At 41.8% G+C, this 16,258-nt stretch overlaps 1 protein-coding gene and 1 long non-coding RNA gene across 2 annotated transcripts; one reads left to right on the forward strand and one right to left on the reverse strand.

Moving 5' to 3' along the window:
* Positions 1-3,652: 3,652 nt before the first annotated feature.
* On the forward strand, positions 3,653-4,883 carry LOC131475005 (uncharacterized). Its single transcript, XR_009242486.1, has 3 exons — positions 3,653-3,732; positions 4,432-4,564; positions 4,713-4,883. It is a non-coding gene; the product is annotated as an uncharacterized LOC131475005 (long non-coding RNA).
* A 1,354-nt stretch (positions 4,884-6,237) lies between these two features.
* Positions 6,238-11,485, reverse strand: eve1 (even-skipped-like1). The gene is made up of 3 exons (XM_058653770.1): positions 11,337-11,485; positions 10,573-10,781; positions 6,238-7,724 (listed from the first exon to the last, which is right to left on the reverse strand). Exons 1-3 carry the CDS (start codon positions 11,338-11,340, stop codon positions 7,257-7,259), a joined length of 681 nt encoding a protein of 226 aa, XP_058509753.1. The 5' UTR covers positions 11,341-11,485; the 3' UTR covers positions 6,238-7,256.
* Between the last annotated feature and the right edge of the window lie 4,773 nt (positions 11,486-16,258).

Here is a 16,258-nt window from a genome sequence, read left to right on the forward strand (position 1 = left end):
TCATGGCTGATGGAACATGCTGCACGGACGCTTGTTCACTGCTCTTATGAACGTTTGTCAAACTGTTGTCTTGGCCACTGGCATCACATTCTGTATACTTCTGTTTTTGGCTCCATGTGCTTTTACCTGGTTGTATTTGTTGCTATGTGTTGTTATGGTGATTATTTTCCATGCTGCTCTTAACTAGTTGCCGCTAGTGAGACTAGATTTAACTGAGCTGAACTGAATTGAAGTTGTCCAAGTCTTTAGGGAGAATGTCAGGACGCTGCTCACATTCATCTGTGAATATTCAGTTAATCTTGTATTGTTGTTTGAATTCAACACCACAGAGATCAATGTATTTCCTTACTAGGAAGACGTATTCTGTGGCTATTTCTTTGCTGTACAGACACTGGCACCAGATCATCATGTCATGGTTGTATTCATGTCCAAATATCCAAATAATATAAGAAGGTTCAAATATGAGCTCCAAAGTGCTTCTTTAGTCTTCTGATTGCACCTACTGCTCTGATAATGGCTATTCTATGGACGGTCCAAAGTCAATAGAAGAAGACACAGTGTGTCCTGGGCTTACAACAGAGATAACTAATATAAGGACGGACATATCAGATTGTAAAATGAAGCATCAAGACACTAAATATTTAGGATGTTTAGGAGCTGGATGGAACTGGACGGGCATAGACTGTACTAGTTCTTTCAAACACCACAAATAGGCAGAGGAACTCTTAGACTGACTCCTGACATGTGCACAAGTGCCAACCATTACTCATAATATGTTGTGCTAATGGCTGCTGTGTGGATCAGACTGCATTGTGGGAAAGGTGCTTATATTTGTTGGTCAGCAGTTTTGACTTGTGACCGATGTGGATCAGCGACCTGAAGTCAGTCCATCTCTTTGGAGCCGGTCGTCTCGTCCAATGAGCCCCATTAAACTGAAAAGGGAAATTATTTGCCCACATAATTTATGCATCAAATAAATGTTCACGTGTGAAGGAGCGCAAGGTCAAATGTGACATGGCTGATAGTTTCCAGCAGTCTGTTAACTATGTATATGAAATAAAATGCAAGAGCATCATGGCACGTACCAATGAGACTAAAGGAAGTCCCCAGTCTTTTACAGGAAGATGTAAATAATGACTTGCTCACTGCCATGCTAGCAGTTTCACCATATTCCCAGTTTGAATGTGAAGCATGAGGCTGCAGACCATAGTTGCTGTGCAGCCACACGTTTGCATACACCAGATGCGTGCAATCTGCATGTGGCTACTACATGTGTTACTGGAGTATTCCAATGTGCTGCACACTACAGGACTTAGACCATAAAGAGAATAAAAGAAGAACCAATTTAAGATTTTAGAAATGAAAAACATCGAAGGAGGTTAGCTTGAGTTATGTGTTCCGGATCAGAGCGTAAAAAGCAGTAGCGGCTCTGTCATAGATCCCATATGATGGACGACATGTGATGTATGATGACAGTCGGCGGAGACTGTTTTCATGAGATAAAGTGACAAACAGATTTTGAACTTAAAGCTGTAGCGCTCAGTGTGTACATGTAAATAACTGTCCGTCACTTTCAAACCACTGTCAGATTAGTTCACGTGATGCCAGTTAAGCATATTACATTCTCAGTCTCTGTGTTAGTGTTTAGGTCTCATGTTGTAGAACAGGCGAAATCCAAAATGCTCCCACACAGGAGAACGAAGCGATGCTGCTGCTGCTGCTGGTGCATCCTCCAACTCTGGGGCTCCTCCTCCTGCGTCTTCTCGTGGCATTTCTGCAACTGACGTGCAGCACTCAACAGGACACGCCTCCTTGTACCAAATGTAAAAAAAAAACTTCACTGGGTTACTGGTGCAAGGCTTATGCTACGTTACGCGTCATAAACCGAACGCTTCATACGTGTCCCGAACTGTGATGTACTGAACGGGACGGATTTTTTTGAATGAACAGTTGAAAGTTAAACAGCATGATGTGTGCGACTGATTTACTGTGAAACAAATAACGACAGAAGTGCCATTAATGGTAAAAGCAGCAGTGTTTGTATTGTGGAAGCCATCTTGGAATCGCAGGTGATGAAATTGGTCTGAGTTTGTGAATTCCGCACACACACACACACACACACTTAGACTGTAACTACACAAGTTCATGTATCTGAATCAGCTGTTTGTGCAGCTGAGAGCCAGAATGGCACACTGTATGACAGACATTCAATTATATCCCATAAAAACCCCTTTATTCACCACTTAGCTCTCTTCATCCCACCTAAGCTCGTTCAGACAGGCTAGTACTCTGCCCCCTTTACTTATAGCCTAATGTGATTATACCACATTATTATCCGAGTGGTCTCCTCCGTGTGTCCCGCCATGCTAAGCTCTGTTCAGACGCACTCACCTGTAATTAACCTTTGTCCTACATTATTACACACAGCACGTGTGGAGCTGCTCCTGGTTTCAGCCTGCACAAGCGTGGCTGTCGCGGTGAACACCTGTCCCAGGTGAGCGCTGGGACAGCTAAGCCTGGAATCATGCTCACACACATTGTCTGGAGCGTAGCATGACGGCTAGCAGCTCTGTCTGGACTTCATTGTGCTAAAGGAAATGAAAGATCTCACCGAGGCTCAGGGGAGATTTTCTGTGTCAGTTACTGCTTTGTTTCAGTTGTGTAAAAGCTCATATTGATTGGTGAGTGAAGCACAGCAGCAGCAGCATTGTAAAAGGCCTCACATCGTTTCATCATTCATATTCTTACTGTTTGTTCTCTGGCTTTTAAGACCATCAGTCCATCTTTGAAATGTGCATCAGGTTTTGTGGCCTCAGTTGTTAGAACTATACAATGGTGTAAAAGCCATGTGTACTGCAGTACGTAGCAGCACAGCAAAGCATTGGCTTTGTTAGATAATTATAGTGTTGGGTTTATTTGGTATATGCTGTATTTTATCAAGCCCATTTGAATCTATTTGACTGTCTTTTAATCATATTTTTATACATTTGCAACCAAACAATTCAGCATCACATAAACAAATGCCATTGGCTGTTCATTTAATTTATATTAGCAAAAATGTCATAAAGATGAACACCTGCAGAATTATTTGATGTTTTTATACTCAACATGATTTGACCACAACTTTAGGCCATTATATCAATATATTCATCAAATCAGACTCAGAAATAGTTTATTTCTAACTTTGGAGCAAGTTTACAGTGTATAAATAACAATATAAGGAATGAAAAACTGGAAATGACTTGCAGGTCCTTTTAAAAGCTTGTGTTTAGTCACAAGAGATCCATAAATCACACCAAACGCCTAAGAGTTATTGGTGATACACGTGGTGTTATGAGGACATTTTAGTTAAAGTGTGTGAGGCAAAGCGATAAGAAGAAATATCTCTTTTGATGTTGTCAGTGGTATTACTCACCATCTTTCCTCATTTGAATGAATAAAGAATGATTCAGGAACATTCTCTGCTTTGAAACAGGGGGGTGTGTCTGCTGGTGGAGCCAATCACACACCCACATACACAACAGTCCAGTTTGGTACAGCATGGCTCACCTGGGCACCGTTCCTTTGATGTACCACAGTAGAATGGTCGAGTCAGAGTGGAGTTCCAAAACAACCTTACTGTACTACTGCTGTTTATCAGTGTTTGTATGGAATTTTAATGGAAACACACCAATATCAAACCAAACCAGTGGACGTGCACAGCAATATATGATTTAGTGGGGACCAAAGCAGGTGAATGGCACTTTTTATCAGTGTTTTTACAGAATATAATGTTTATGTTGTTGTGGCCTCGGGAGCCAAAACAATGAAAGGGAGGAGAGGTGAGCAGAATGCAGTCAACATGTTTGTTTTATTGCAAATTCACAAATGGTTGCCAGTTTAAAAAAGTAGGAAGTAAGCATGTAGTCAATCAGTGGTCAGTAGTGTGACGTCTGAGTGTTGCAGTGGGTGAAATGTGCTCAGTGAATGTGTGAGGGAGCCTCTCAGGCCTCAGGAACAGCTGTTAAGGGGCCCCGCCCACAAGCACACCTGAACCTAGGCTTACATTTTCACCATTTTGGTCCCAGTTTAACGACATACTGTCCACATACTCAGAGCTAGTGTAGCTACAGTCGTGCTCTCTGGCTCCCTCTTTCTCTATCAGCAGTACCTGCAGCCTCACAACAGGAGTCTGCAACCAGGACTGGTTGGGTTTGATCCTGGGCTAGTCTAGTCTACATGTCAACATGTCCTAGGGTAAGAACCCAGGCACTGACAGGGTATGAATGAGTATGATGATTGCAGTGCTGCATGTGCATGTGTGAGTGAATGGGTGTGAATAATCTGTCTGTTTAAGGAACATCATTTTGGTTAAGAAACATGAACTCACACATGTTTGTGGTCTACAGAAAAGTGTGTCGGATATCAGTTTGTTTCTCCCTCATTTTACAGGAACCACCAACCAGCAGACTGATTGACTTTTCTATCTACAACCTTTTTACGGCCTCTGCTCTGTTTACAACATGGAGCCGCGACAAACATCAACCGAAGGCAAGAACAAACAGAGGGCACATGCACTTAAACGGTAATTAATGCACACACACACACACATGCAGTATATACACACGGTAATATTTCAAAAAGACGTTCACACTCAAATACAATCATCTCTCTCTCTCTCTCTCTCTGTAGCCCACATATATTGATATTTCATCTCTCCATCACGTTTACAGCTTCAGCAGCAGTTTCAGTCTGACTGGGAAACTCCATCAAGCCTCTGTGAACTACAATCAATCAGCGATACCAAGGCTGACAGCATTTTTCATTTGACCGAGTAAACATGGCACATTTATTGCAAAAGTGACATTTAAAGGCACTTTGAGTTCTGTATGTGGAACTGCATTTTCACCAGAGTGCATGTTGCTGTACGCTTCAAGTTCATGGTCGTTGCAACTCAGTGTTTTTGTGTTTTGTGCAACTACGTCCATGACTTAAAACTTAACTCTTTGTTTAATTTAATTAAAAATAATTTTAATTTATTTACACATAATGTTACATCTGTATGCAGCTGTATGCAGCTCTGCTGTGAGGCTTTTTCATTACACAGAATAACTACCCAAAAAATCAAAGATTATTGATACATTGGACATTTTTGTGCAAGAATTTATTCCATATATCATTTTAAACACAAAACTCTATCATCATACATCAACATCAACAGCATTCTAATGTGCAGGTCTATAGTTTCTTTGATTAATGAACTGTAAACAACTAGGAATTCTAGATACTCTAGTTACCCTGGCTTAGACCGACGCATCAGTGACCGCTACTTAAAGCTTAACAGTTCAAAAGTACATTGAAAAATAAATAAAAGCAGTAGTTTTTTTTTTGAAAACAATGAAAATCAACTCTTCAGTGTGATATATAATTAAAGGCTTCACTCAGCGTTACTGTGCTTTTGCTGCCACTTCAAAATAAAGCCCACATACGTTGCTTTTTATTGGTTCTGCCTTCATAACCCTGCGAGCTCCAGAAAATATCAGAGCTTAAATGTTGGAGTCTTAAAACAGCGATGATAAAAGATGTGGCATAGAGCAGGGGTTCTCCCCCAACAATCACCTATGGATACTTTAAATACAGATACTCGAGGCCCTGCATTATCCCACAGGGCACATGTGTCATATTGCTGTCATTTAACATGTAATAATGATTTCATGAGTCATGTAGAGTCTGAATGTATGTGTATGTGTTCGTATCACTGGAGTTTCAGCATACAAATCTTTTCTTATCTTTTTCTTTAAGTTTAAAATTAAAAAAAGTTTAAATTAAAATCATTTAATGAAAAGAAAGAAAAGTGAGATGAAAATGTACACTTTAACATGTGAAACATGATCCTTGTCCACAGGTTCGACTACATAAACAAAAATGAACTGATGTTATTATAAAGTGATATTGTAGACAGAAAAGTCAGTTAGTTATTAGGATAGTAAAACGACAGACTTTACAGTCAGAATCAGCAGCTTTAGTCAGACATTAGAGTAAATATGCACGAAGCTGAGAGCAGACATGCAGCATCTTGAAATCATGGGGGTGATATAGCTGTAACATCACAGTGTTAAACAATTTGTTCTACACATGGATAATTCTCTATATTGTGTGTTTCAAAACTGGACTTGATGATCAATTCCAACTTTGAGTAACAGGTTCATGTGATAAAAGCTCTAATCCCAGTTCTTTAATGCCCATCAGAAGCACTGCAATGTTTTTGGTCTTTTATTTGAACCTCAGGATTCCTATAAGGTCTGTTCGGACTGCATTTAAAGCACTTATGGCCCCAATGACATAATGACATACATAATGGACAGATGTCACACTACAATGCTACAATGCTTCATGAAGAGAAAAGACACTGATCACTCAGACCATTGGTACAGTTGGGTTAATACCATGAATACAAGTCTGGTATTCTATGCATGTATTCTTTACTGTTCTACCTGTAGTGCAGCATGTACACGTACAGTCCGACTTTTTTGGGCTTCTTTCTTCACACATGTATCAAGCAGCAGAGCTGGAGTGAGAGGAAAGCAGCGCTGGTGATCCATCATCTTGTGATTTTTGGGAAGTGAAGCTGCAGCAATGTCCATCGTCTCAGCAGCTCCCAGGTTTCGGTTGCTTGGTAACAATGGACAGGACAGAAATGCAACCCTGCAAAGGCCTTGCTTATGCATTTTCAAGCATGTTTAGATGCTGCATGTGAATAACCGCTTACTTCCAAATAGCAACACTGTGTGCTGGACAAAACAGCCCACGGCCAAGAGGGAAGGCATGGGCCTGGAATGACGTGCAGTATATGCACAGTATATGCACTGTGTGCAAACTGAAAGGCCACTGGTTCAATCCAAATTTCCGCTGAGCAAGGCATCCAATCCCCCATTGCTTCCCGGGCGCAGATAAGTGCTGCTCACTGCTGCTGCGCACGGCTCGTGTGTGTTCACTACCAGTGTTCAATAAGGATGGGTTGACAGATTCACTATCACTAACTGGTGTGTGTGCAAAAATAACCAATTCTACTCATGAATTCATTTAACTTGCGTGTTTCCTGTTCCTGTTATGAGGAGCTTATGAGCTGTGTCTGCTACATATGAGCACGTAGCTCCTCCTTGTACAGTCGATAGCATCGCGTGAAGTCACAGTGAGTGTACTGTCATATTGCAGCCGTGTATCTGATCTAAGTTCAATGACCGTGTTTCTGTGTGGAATTAAATCGTCTCTCCTCGTCACTCCACACCAGCAGGCTCCATGTTGGCCTTGGTACTCCGAGCCTGGCTCAGTCCCAGCGCCTCCCCTCTGGCTTTGAGGAGCTGTTCTTGTCCCCAGTGACGACAGAGCGGACAGGGGCATGAGGCTGGATGGTGCACGATGCTGGCGGAGGGGTAGAGGGCTGCTGTGGCTTGTGGAAGTCCCCTTGGCCTGCTGTGGTACTGGGAAAGGCGGAATGCATCCAGGGACCTCATGGGAGCAGAGTAGGGACTGTGAGCTGTGGATGCTGGCGAGGCGAGAGCGAGGGGGGAGTAGTGGTGGAGGGGGAGGTGAGGAAGGTGGGGCGGGATGAAGGGGTACGGCAAGGTGGTGGAAGGAGAAGCGCGGCCCAACAAGAGTGCACCCAGAGGGTCGACCAGAGGGTGAGGCCACGGCAAGGAGTGTCTCTGACGTTTGTCCTTCATCCTCCTGTTCTGAAACCACACCTGGAGGTAGAGAAGAAAATACATAAAGGTTGACAACAATGGCCATGTACTCAAACACTTCCTTCCTTCTGGAAGTATAGAAACTGTAAAAAGAGAACACAATTCAACACCAGAGACAGATAAATAAGAGAAATGAGAGTCAAGATTCTCTTAAATTTGTATTATATGACCTGAAGTTGAGAAGAAGATTAACAATAGTTTGTGCGTCGTCCTAAAGTGGCAAAATGACAATTTTGTCAAGCCTTTTTTCACGTGTCATTTTCATTCGGATTCTTGTTTTAAATAACTGGCTTGATCGGATGCTGCTTGGCTACATGAAAGTGCACGTGGACATGACCTGAAGACATGTTAGACAGTTATCAGTGGTCGCAATGTGAGGTTACAGTACATTTTCATTTCAAATTTAAAAAGTGTGTAAGAAACAATCTGCTTCAAGATGAGCTTGTTAGCGGATATTCCGAAGTAATCTGCATCCATAAATATCCTGGCTCACACTAGACTGCATCTCAACCTCAGTACGTGTGGAACGGCTATAGTCACCTCCCAACAGGTGTGACAGACCTGAAACCAATAGATGAAAATGTCTTCGTACGCAATTGGACAGACCTACAGCCAATCAGGCCAATGATCCGGCTGACACATGCAGAGTGATGACTTGAGGAATGGTGTCTAACGTCTTTTGCCTGAGTGGAGCTCCGTGGACAGCTGCTCTTCTGTGGGCGCCGTGTTGGATGCTACAGAAGCTGCTAAGTGTCAGTTCTCTGTTGTCATCGTGTTAAGCCCGCCTCTAGTGCACCCGGGGTTTGTGATTGGTTCCCTAAAGTTGGCCAAACTAGCATCCTTGTCTGCAGGGCGACAACGTACGTCACTTGACCATTTGGGGTGACTGTGCATGGGCATGCCGGAGTAAACAGGAGATGATTCTTTTCTGCAGTTGTTTGCTTTGATTCAGAAAAGTAGGACAAGGACTTTTGAGCTCACACCAACAGTCAAGTTCAGGCAGATGGAGATGATCGGCATATCCAGAGCAGGATTCATGCATTTCCTTCAGTGAAATTGGTGACGTATGAATAGAGTATGGTACACACTCACATAGGCATGTTAAAGGTCTTGTGATATACATTTTTACTGTGGAAAGAGAATACTCCCGCCCCCCATTTTTTAATAGACAGAGCAGATTAAGTGTGAAAGTATGAAAGAGAGAAGGCTAGACGCGTAGCAAATTAGAATCAAACCAAAATCACTGCAGAAAGCCTTCACCTCTGGGGCGCCAGTTGTTGGTCTACCAGGTGAGATATTTGACGCTCTATAGATTATGTGTGAAACACTTGTCTGGATGCAGATTGTCCACAGAGAACATTCTAGTACAGATGTATCCTATGTACTCTAAATGCAAGAGATTACATCACAGGTTATTTTCCTCAGTGCCGTGTTGTCCTGTGTTGCAGCATCGATGTCTTTACCTTCCTAAAATTCAAAGATGGGGCTGATAAGTAACAAGTGTGTCTGTGAGTCTCGTCCTCAACTGTTTTACCAGCTCACACAATCTCCCGGAAGGCAGTGCTTCTAAAACGTCAGGTGGTGGCGTTTACAAGGCCTCGCCTCGCATTCCTGCTCCTTCATAAAAGCCCCTCCAGTAGCTGCCAGAAAGGTGGGCACATTTACTGCCTCTGCATCTAAACCTGCCACTGCTCAATCTTCTGTGCTGACTGAAACAACAAATGGGAGGAGACATTGTCCAAAGGGGCTGCATGCGAGAAAACAAATGTCCCCAGATGTGGCTCTGTATATTTCAGAACCTTCCCTGGAAGCCCCCCCCCCCCCCCCCCCCCCAAAATAAATCCTGAAGACATGTGTTAATACACAACATTTAGCAAAGGAAATGTCTAAAATCTCAATATGTAACAGAGGAGTCTGGTGTGTTTAGTGACAGCACAGCTGAAAGCCAGCGACCGTGAGCTGAATCACAACCTGTTCAACTGTATCTCAGTTGAGTGACTGTGTCAGACTGAGTCTGTGACTGAGTCCTATGAGGAGGTACGTACTATGAAGTAATAGTATAGATAACTGAGTATAGAGTCAAGTGCTGGAAGTGTGTAATAGAAAAGCACCATAAATGTCCCCAGAGATGCTCCTGCTGCATCCAACACATGTGAACGTTAAGCTCTGAAAATGTCCAGACCAAATTTTCTGGACATTTCCTACAGTTGTAAAAAACCACTACAACTTATCAAAAGTGTCTGCTTTGAAAGGGGCCTCTTCAAGAGTGTCTATATTTAGTCATGTCCTAATAAAGGCAGCTGCGAGTTATAAAACTAGTGTGCAGACTGTGACTGGAGATTGTTTTGTTAAGTTCAAAGATCAGCTGTCAAAGTCTCAGCTTTTACACAAGTATGGTCCGAATAATGGAGTTTTTTTTTAAACATCTACAACTCTGTGACAACAAAGCAAACCTCGTCTGCTGATGAAGACGACGACCATGTGTGAAGACACTCAAACATTCAACATGTGCCATATTGTTCAAATGTTTAAGTATCAGATCTTTTTGCTGTTAAGCAGAAAGAGGAAATGACTGTGACCCTCATCAGAAAAACATCAGAAACGATATGCCGATATATCGGTAATACTTGGGCCGATAACTGATACCGATACTAATATATCTCTAAGTTTTTATCTAGTTGATTTTAATTGATTATTAAGAGAAGCTTTGTGTCTTCACCCAAATGAATGAAAGGTCAAACTGTTTTAGATTTAATTATCAGTATCAATATTTATATGGATCACCTCTAACGTTTGCAGAGTCGGGCTTTGGTTAACCTCAGACCCTCAGCTCGTTAGTGGTTCATACCTTTATCGTTGTCTCCGGTAAGTTGAGCGCCGTGGCCAGTTCACACCGCCGAGGTCTGGACACGTAACTCTCCTTCCCGTACTCCTGCTCCAGCCGGGACAGCTGCTCCCGCGTGAACGCGGTCCGGTGCCGACGACTGTTGTCGATCAGGACGCTGCGCGGGCACGAGTCCTGCTGAGCCGCTACCGGCGTCTGTCTGCCCTCCGACACTGCGCAAAAAAACACGCAGGAAATGATGTTGAAACACTATATTATTATTATTGTTATTGTTATTATTATTATTGTTATTATTATTATTATCAGTAGTAGTAATGTTCAGTTTATAATATAAATCAATTCAAAACTACATTATAGGTCAAAATATCAGATAAACATTTCTAAAAAGTTTCTTGTTATTATTGTGATAATAATAATAATAATAATAATAATAATAATAATCTTATTATTGTTATTATTAGTACTAGTATACACGTGTATTTACATAGTCCATATGAGTAAATTATTTGTAATAAAACTTAATGGTGGACTATTTGTTTTATCACATCCATCCAATGTAAGAAAAAGTGAGGACTTTAAAACTATATTCTACATATTTAAGTTAAAACAATATCAAATGAAAAGAAAAAACCATAAACATTGGAGTGTTGAGGACGAAAAACAAAATACATAGTAGCCTCTCATCCGTTCTGTCAGTTTAGTTTAGCTGCGACTTTGTTAGGAAGTGATTTCATAAACGAGTTGTGTACTGTTGTGTTGGTACTTACACATCAGGCGGCTTCTCTTCCTATGGACGAGTCAGAAGGAATAAATAAATAAAAACAATACAAATAAATGGAAACTCTTCCTTCCTCTTCCTCGTGGTCGGTCTCTTCTTTCCTCTCCGCTTGTGGAACACCAGCATATACCTTTACCTTTACCTTTACCTGTCCTCGCTCTCTCTGTCTCTCTCTCTCTCTCTGTCTGTCTCTCTGTCTGTCTCTCTCTCTGCCCCATATCTCAGGTCAGGCGCTCGGTGCAGACAGAGGCCGCGTGCTGCCGTGGAGTGGTGTGTGTGTGTGTGTGTGTGCGTCGGGCCGGCGCGGCGCCGCGGTCCACGCACAGAGGTGTTAAATGTGTTTAAGGGCTGAAGCCTTTGGTCTCTGTCTCGGCCTTTGTACTTTTGTTATGGAGAATTAAAGACGCGCATGCAGAGACAGCGGCGCAGAGCCTCATTGTTCTCCGCCGTTTGATGTTGGCACGTTTGGAAGTGGATCATTACAGGACTAATGGCTCCAAAGTGGCAGAGGTGCACGTTCTAGCATCAACAAAACACACATCTGATATATTCTGGACGCAGCACATGTAACTTATTTATTAAGTTTATTAAGTATTTGACACATAGTTCAATACATTTAAGTTTATTTACAGTATAGACCCGTTTCTTTCATGGTCTGTGCTTCTTATTTTGGATCATTTCATCATCGCAGTGCAGACTGAAGCAACGCGACCCTTGAACCAGTGTTTTGGAGCTTATTACGGCTATAATCTGTTCTGATTGTTAATCCAGCAGCCAGGTGATGATGATGATAAGGACAGGCTGGGGGACAGAGACAGACAGACGCCACAGCAGGGTGGAGTCACACTGACTGTAGTCACATAGAGGAAATTTATCATTATATATGGCTATTTATTTACTGTACATGAAAGCAAAGGACTGCGCTGCAGGAGCACAGCGTTTCTAGATATTAGAATAAAAAAGTCATAATAACATTTATTTGTTGAAGAAATAAAGTCGATTCTTCCTCTGTTTTGATAGTTTAGAAAAGGTGAGTCATGCAATCCATTTTTAACACCACTTGTTATTTTTATTTTGTGAATATTATATAAATCTGTTTTATTTCCAACATACAGGGAATTTAGTTTGGTGCATAACAAACTAGAAACCCAGCAGATACAAGTAAAGGAAAACTGAACATTTTTTATTTAGACAATAGGATATGTAAATCAAACGTTACAATTTAAATATGAACTAAAGACAAGACGTATATAAAATACAATATGAAGGATATAAAAACAGTATAAAATATTAGTTTAAATTTATACTATAAGTATAAGTATATATAAGTATGTATATATATATATATATATATATATATATATATATATCAACATCAGCTGTGACAGAAAAGACATTCAGCAGCTCTTTTTTCCTGCTTGGTTTGTGGCTGTTGAGAATAGTCTGCGGGCATTTGCTTAAACTTCCATGTGATGTTTACACTGATTGCAAGTGAGTGACGTTTATCTATCTAACCCATCTAGATCTAATCACCTATTCCTAATGGAAATGCAATAAAATATTCCATTCAATGGAAACACGGCTAATGAATGATGGAGCTTTTCTGTCTTCAAGCCCAAGCCAGAAACCTGACCTTTACTGACCAGATCAGTCGAGTGCCTCTTTAAAACATTTGTTTGTCTTTGAACAAAAAACATTTATTGTGGTTGTAAAATGAGAGGAATATGCATGAGACATAAACTGATGTGTCACTAATATTTATAAAAGCAGCACTAGGTTCAGTAACTATTGCTGTTGCTGTCACTGTAACAAACACACAAGGGTCCTCAGTTCATTATTAACATTGAAGTTGCCACTCCTGATTCTAGCAGCTTAAGTTACACATGTTACCTACAGTGATTCAACCCACTCTCCAAACTCCCATACACGTCATGAAAAGAGATTCAGGTGCAGAGTGTAAATGAAAGAGGCTCCATAATATTCCACTTACTTTTGCAGCTGATATTTTAAAAGTGCAAAATGCAAAACTAAGCACCAGCATGTAAAAGCAAAGAAAATGCGATTGTGCTTATGTGTCAACCACACTGAGCTTCCTTTGGAAGTCAAACCAGAGAGTTACCCTCAGTCAAACGCTTGGAACTACTTTCTAAAACTATAACATAACTGAGAGATCCTTAATTTGGAACCTTCAGAAAACCTACAGTAACTACATCATGAATATGAAGGGTTGAAATGTATGGGTGTAGCATTTATGATGGCTGGCAGCTAGTGTACAGTATATGACACTGTAGTTATAGTCGTGTAGGCACAGGCAGGTGCAGTAACATTATATTATGTTACAACATCTGAGGAGCAAAGTGAAAGCAAAGGTCTACAAGAAGGTTGTGACCCTGCTGTGATGTATGGTCTATGTGCAAAATGTCCTCATTGTGAAAAGATTCCACCCACACATGCATCAAATCTTCAGTCAGAATGGACTGTTTTGACATGTGCAGTATTGTCTAATTCTCCAGAAGCAGAAGACGAAGCTTCACTTCCACTTTTGTGGGAAACAGAAGCTGCACGTGTCTGCTCGTCCCCTGTCTGTCCACTATCTGTCTCATTTCCCTCCTCTTCCACTTCTGTGACTTCCGTGTCATGGAAATACAGCAGTTACATGTCTTTACTTATGTAGATCATGTGACAGAACCAAAGCAGGAAGTCACGATCACATCGATTGTTTATATGAACAGTAAGTGCAGGTGATGATTGGCATATATCAACCCTATCGTTTGGAATAAAATGAGTTTCTGAATGGGCTGAATGTATCGGATCAGCGTTTTCAAATTGTAAAGTTAACCTTGACTCTCCCACTTCATCTCCACACCATTCAGCCTGAGCTGTCCCTCAAATCTGCTCATTTCTAAGCTGCCAATGAAAACCTCTGCTCTGCCACCTCCTGTCTTTTAGACAGTGCTCTACATCAGAACATCATAACAGGTCTCACTGCAGTCTGGACGACCTTCCCTTTCACTTCGCTGTTATCCTTCTGTCACACATCAGTGCACCCACTCCCCTGCCTGCACTCTCTTCACTGTCAGAGTAACATGTGAGGAGGAGAATTTCTGCTTTTGTTTTACACACACTTTAAGTTTAGGCTACATTTATTTATTTAAAAACAAACAAACTTCAGGCGTAAGGACAGATGACAGTTTAGGTTAAATAACCTCTGTCATCAGAGTCCTAAACCGAGCTCCCTCAGGCTACGGCCACGCAAATCTGAAAACAAAAATGATTTCATGATCATTCACATACACTGGTCATGAGTTGCTGGTGTAAACACGAAGCAGACCGTCTCTATAGCTGCTTGCTTATTTGCAGAAAGAACCACTAACGAGGAACAGCTTTGGTGAAAAGTGAAACCAGGGATTTATTTTCTTTGGACCAATGAGGAGGTGAAAAGGTTATTGATAACGACTGTTAGAAGTGCTTGTAGTTTATTTTCATGCCTTTTGTTTTTATCTGCACTCAAAGCTGCTTCACACCACAGGTTTTGTCATTCACTCCCTCATTCACTCACTCACACATTCATACAGTGCATGAATATGCATTTTCATCTCACTTCTTCATATCCATTCACACGCTGCCGACACAGCCGTCAGGAGCAACGTGGGTGTTGAGTGTCTTGCCCAAGGACACATCGGCATGTAGACTAGTGGAATCCAACCCAGAACCTTCAAGTCAGCCAAGGATGGATTGCGTTAAGGCATGCTCAGGAATGAGGCCACACACACACACACACACACACACACATCCACAAACCACCAACAAATGTTTTTTTTGTGACTGGATCTGAGGATGCATTCCTGACAAATTGGGAGCATTCAGACCTAACCTTGATCTGCACGTGATGTGATCACCCAGGATGGATGCTAGGTCAGGTTTACCATTCGACTGGTCTCAGTGGCCTGTACCATCGTAGTGTACAGTGTACAACAAACAGCAACCTTTTTTCCTGTTCAGGAAGAGTTCTGGTGCCCAATCATCTGACTGTCGTGGGGGGAGATGGTCTAGCTCCAAATTCACCTCCCGTACCATTTTACTCTGGTACCTCAAAGGGAAGGGTGGAACAGTTGGTGGTGGAATGTTTTGGTAGTTTTCTTAATGGAAACACACAAAAAAAGTACCTAAAGTACCAAACCAAACCGTTCCACTCGATGGAAATACGGCTAAACCCAAACTATCAGTTTAAATTGTTCTGATGGAGCAGGTCAATGACTCATCCTCGGGGACACTTCATCAGGAACACACAGGATGGAACAAATTCATCAGCAACAGACCATGTCCTCACAGTAGCTTGCTCTCTGTCCCGTCCTCTTGATAAATTCAAAGTTGTCTTTCTTGTACTCCTGGAACCAAACGTGAAAATGTCTTTCACATGTTTCTGAGCATCGACGGTTGGAGAAAAACTCCAACCTCCATTTGAGGTCATGGGAAATAGAGGTTGTTGGGAGGCTGTCATGTGGAGGAATGAAATGTCCTGCACTGTGTGACTGATCAAACTCTTGCACTCACACGTTTGAGGAGCCGCGCACATGCTGCACGGCCTCTGGTTGCAACATGTGTCGAACAACTGGGTCGCACATGTTGCTATACTGTTTGCGAACTTACAGAAAGTATGTGTGTTGTCCCCGAGTACACCCACATACCCAATGTGTTAAAAGTACAACAACCAAGAAAGGTTTGTGCAGCATATGCTAACATCGCCAGCATCTCGCGTCGTTTTATTGTGCTGCTGCTCTGTAACTATAATGCCTCAGTGCAGTGAAAGTAACTAACGACTGGCAGCGATAATTTAAACACACATTTATGACTTGATGTCTTCAAGCTGGAAGGTAACAATCCATGTGAACGTTTGTTTCTTTACAAGCC

This window comes from Solea solea, chromosome 16, assembly GCF_958295425.1.
Source record: "Solea solea chromosome 16, fSolSol10.1, whole genome shotgun sequence".
NCBI lineage: Eukaryota > Metazoa > Chordata > Actinopteri > Pleuronectiformes > Soleidae > Solea > Solea solea.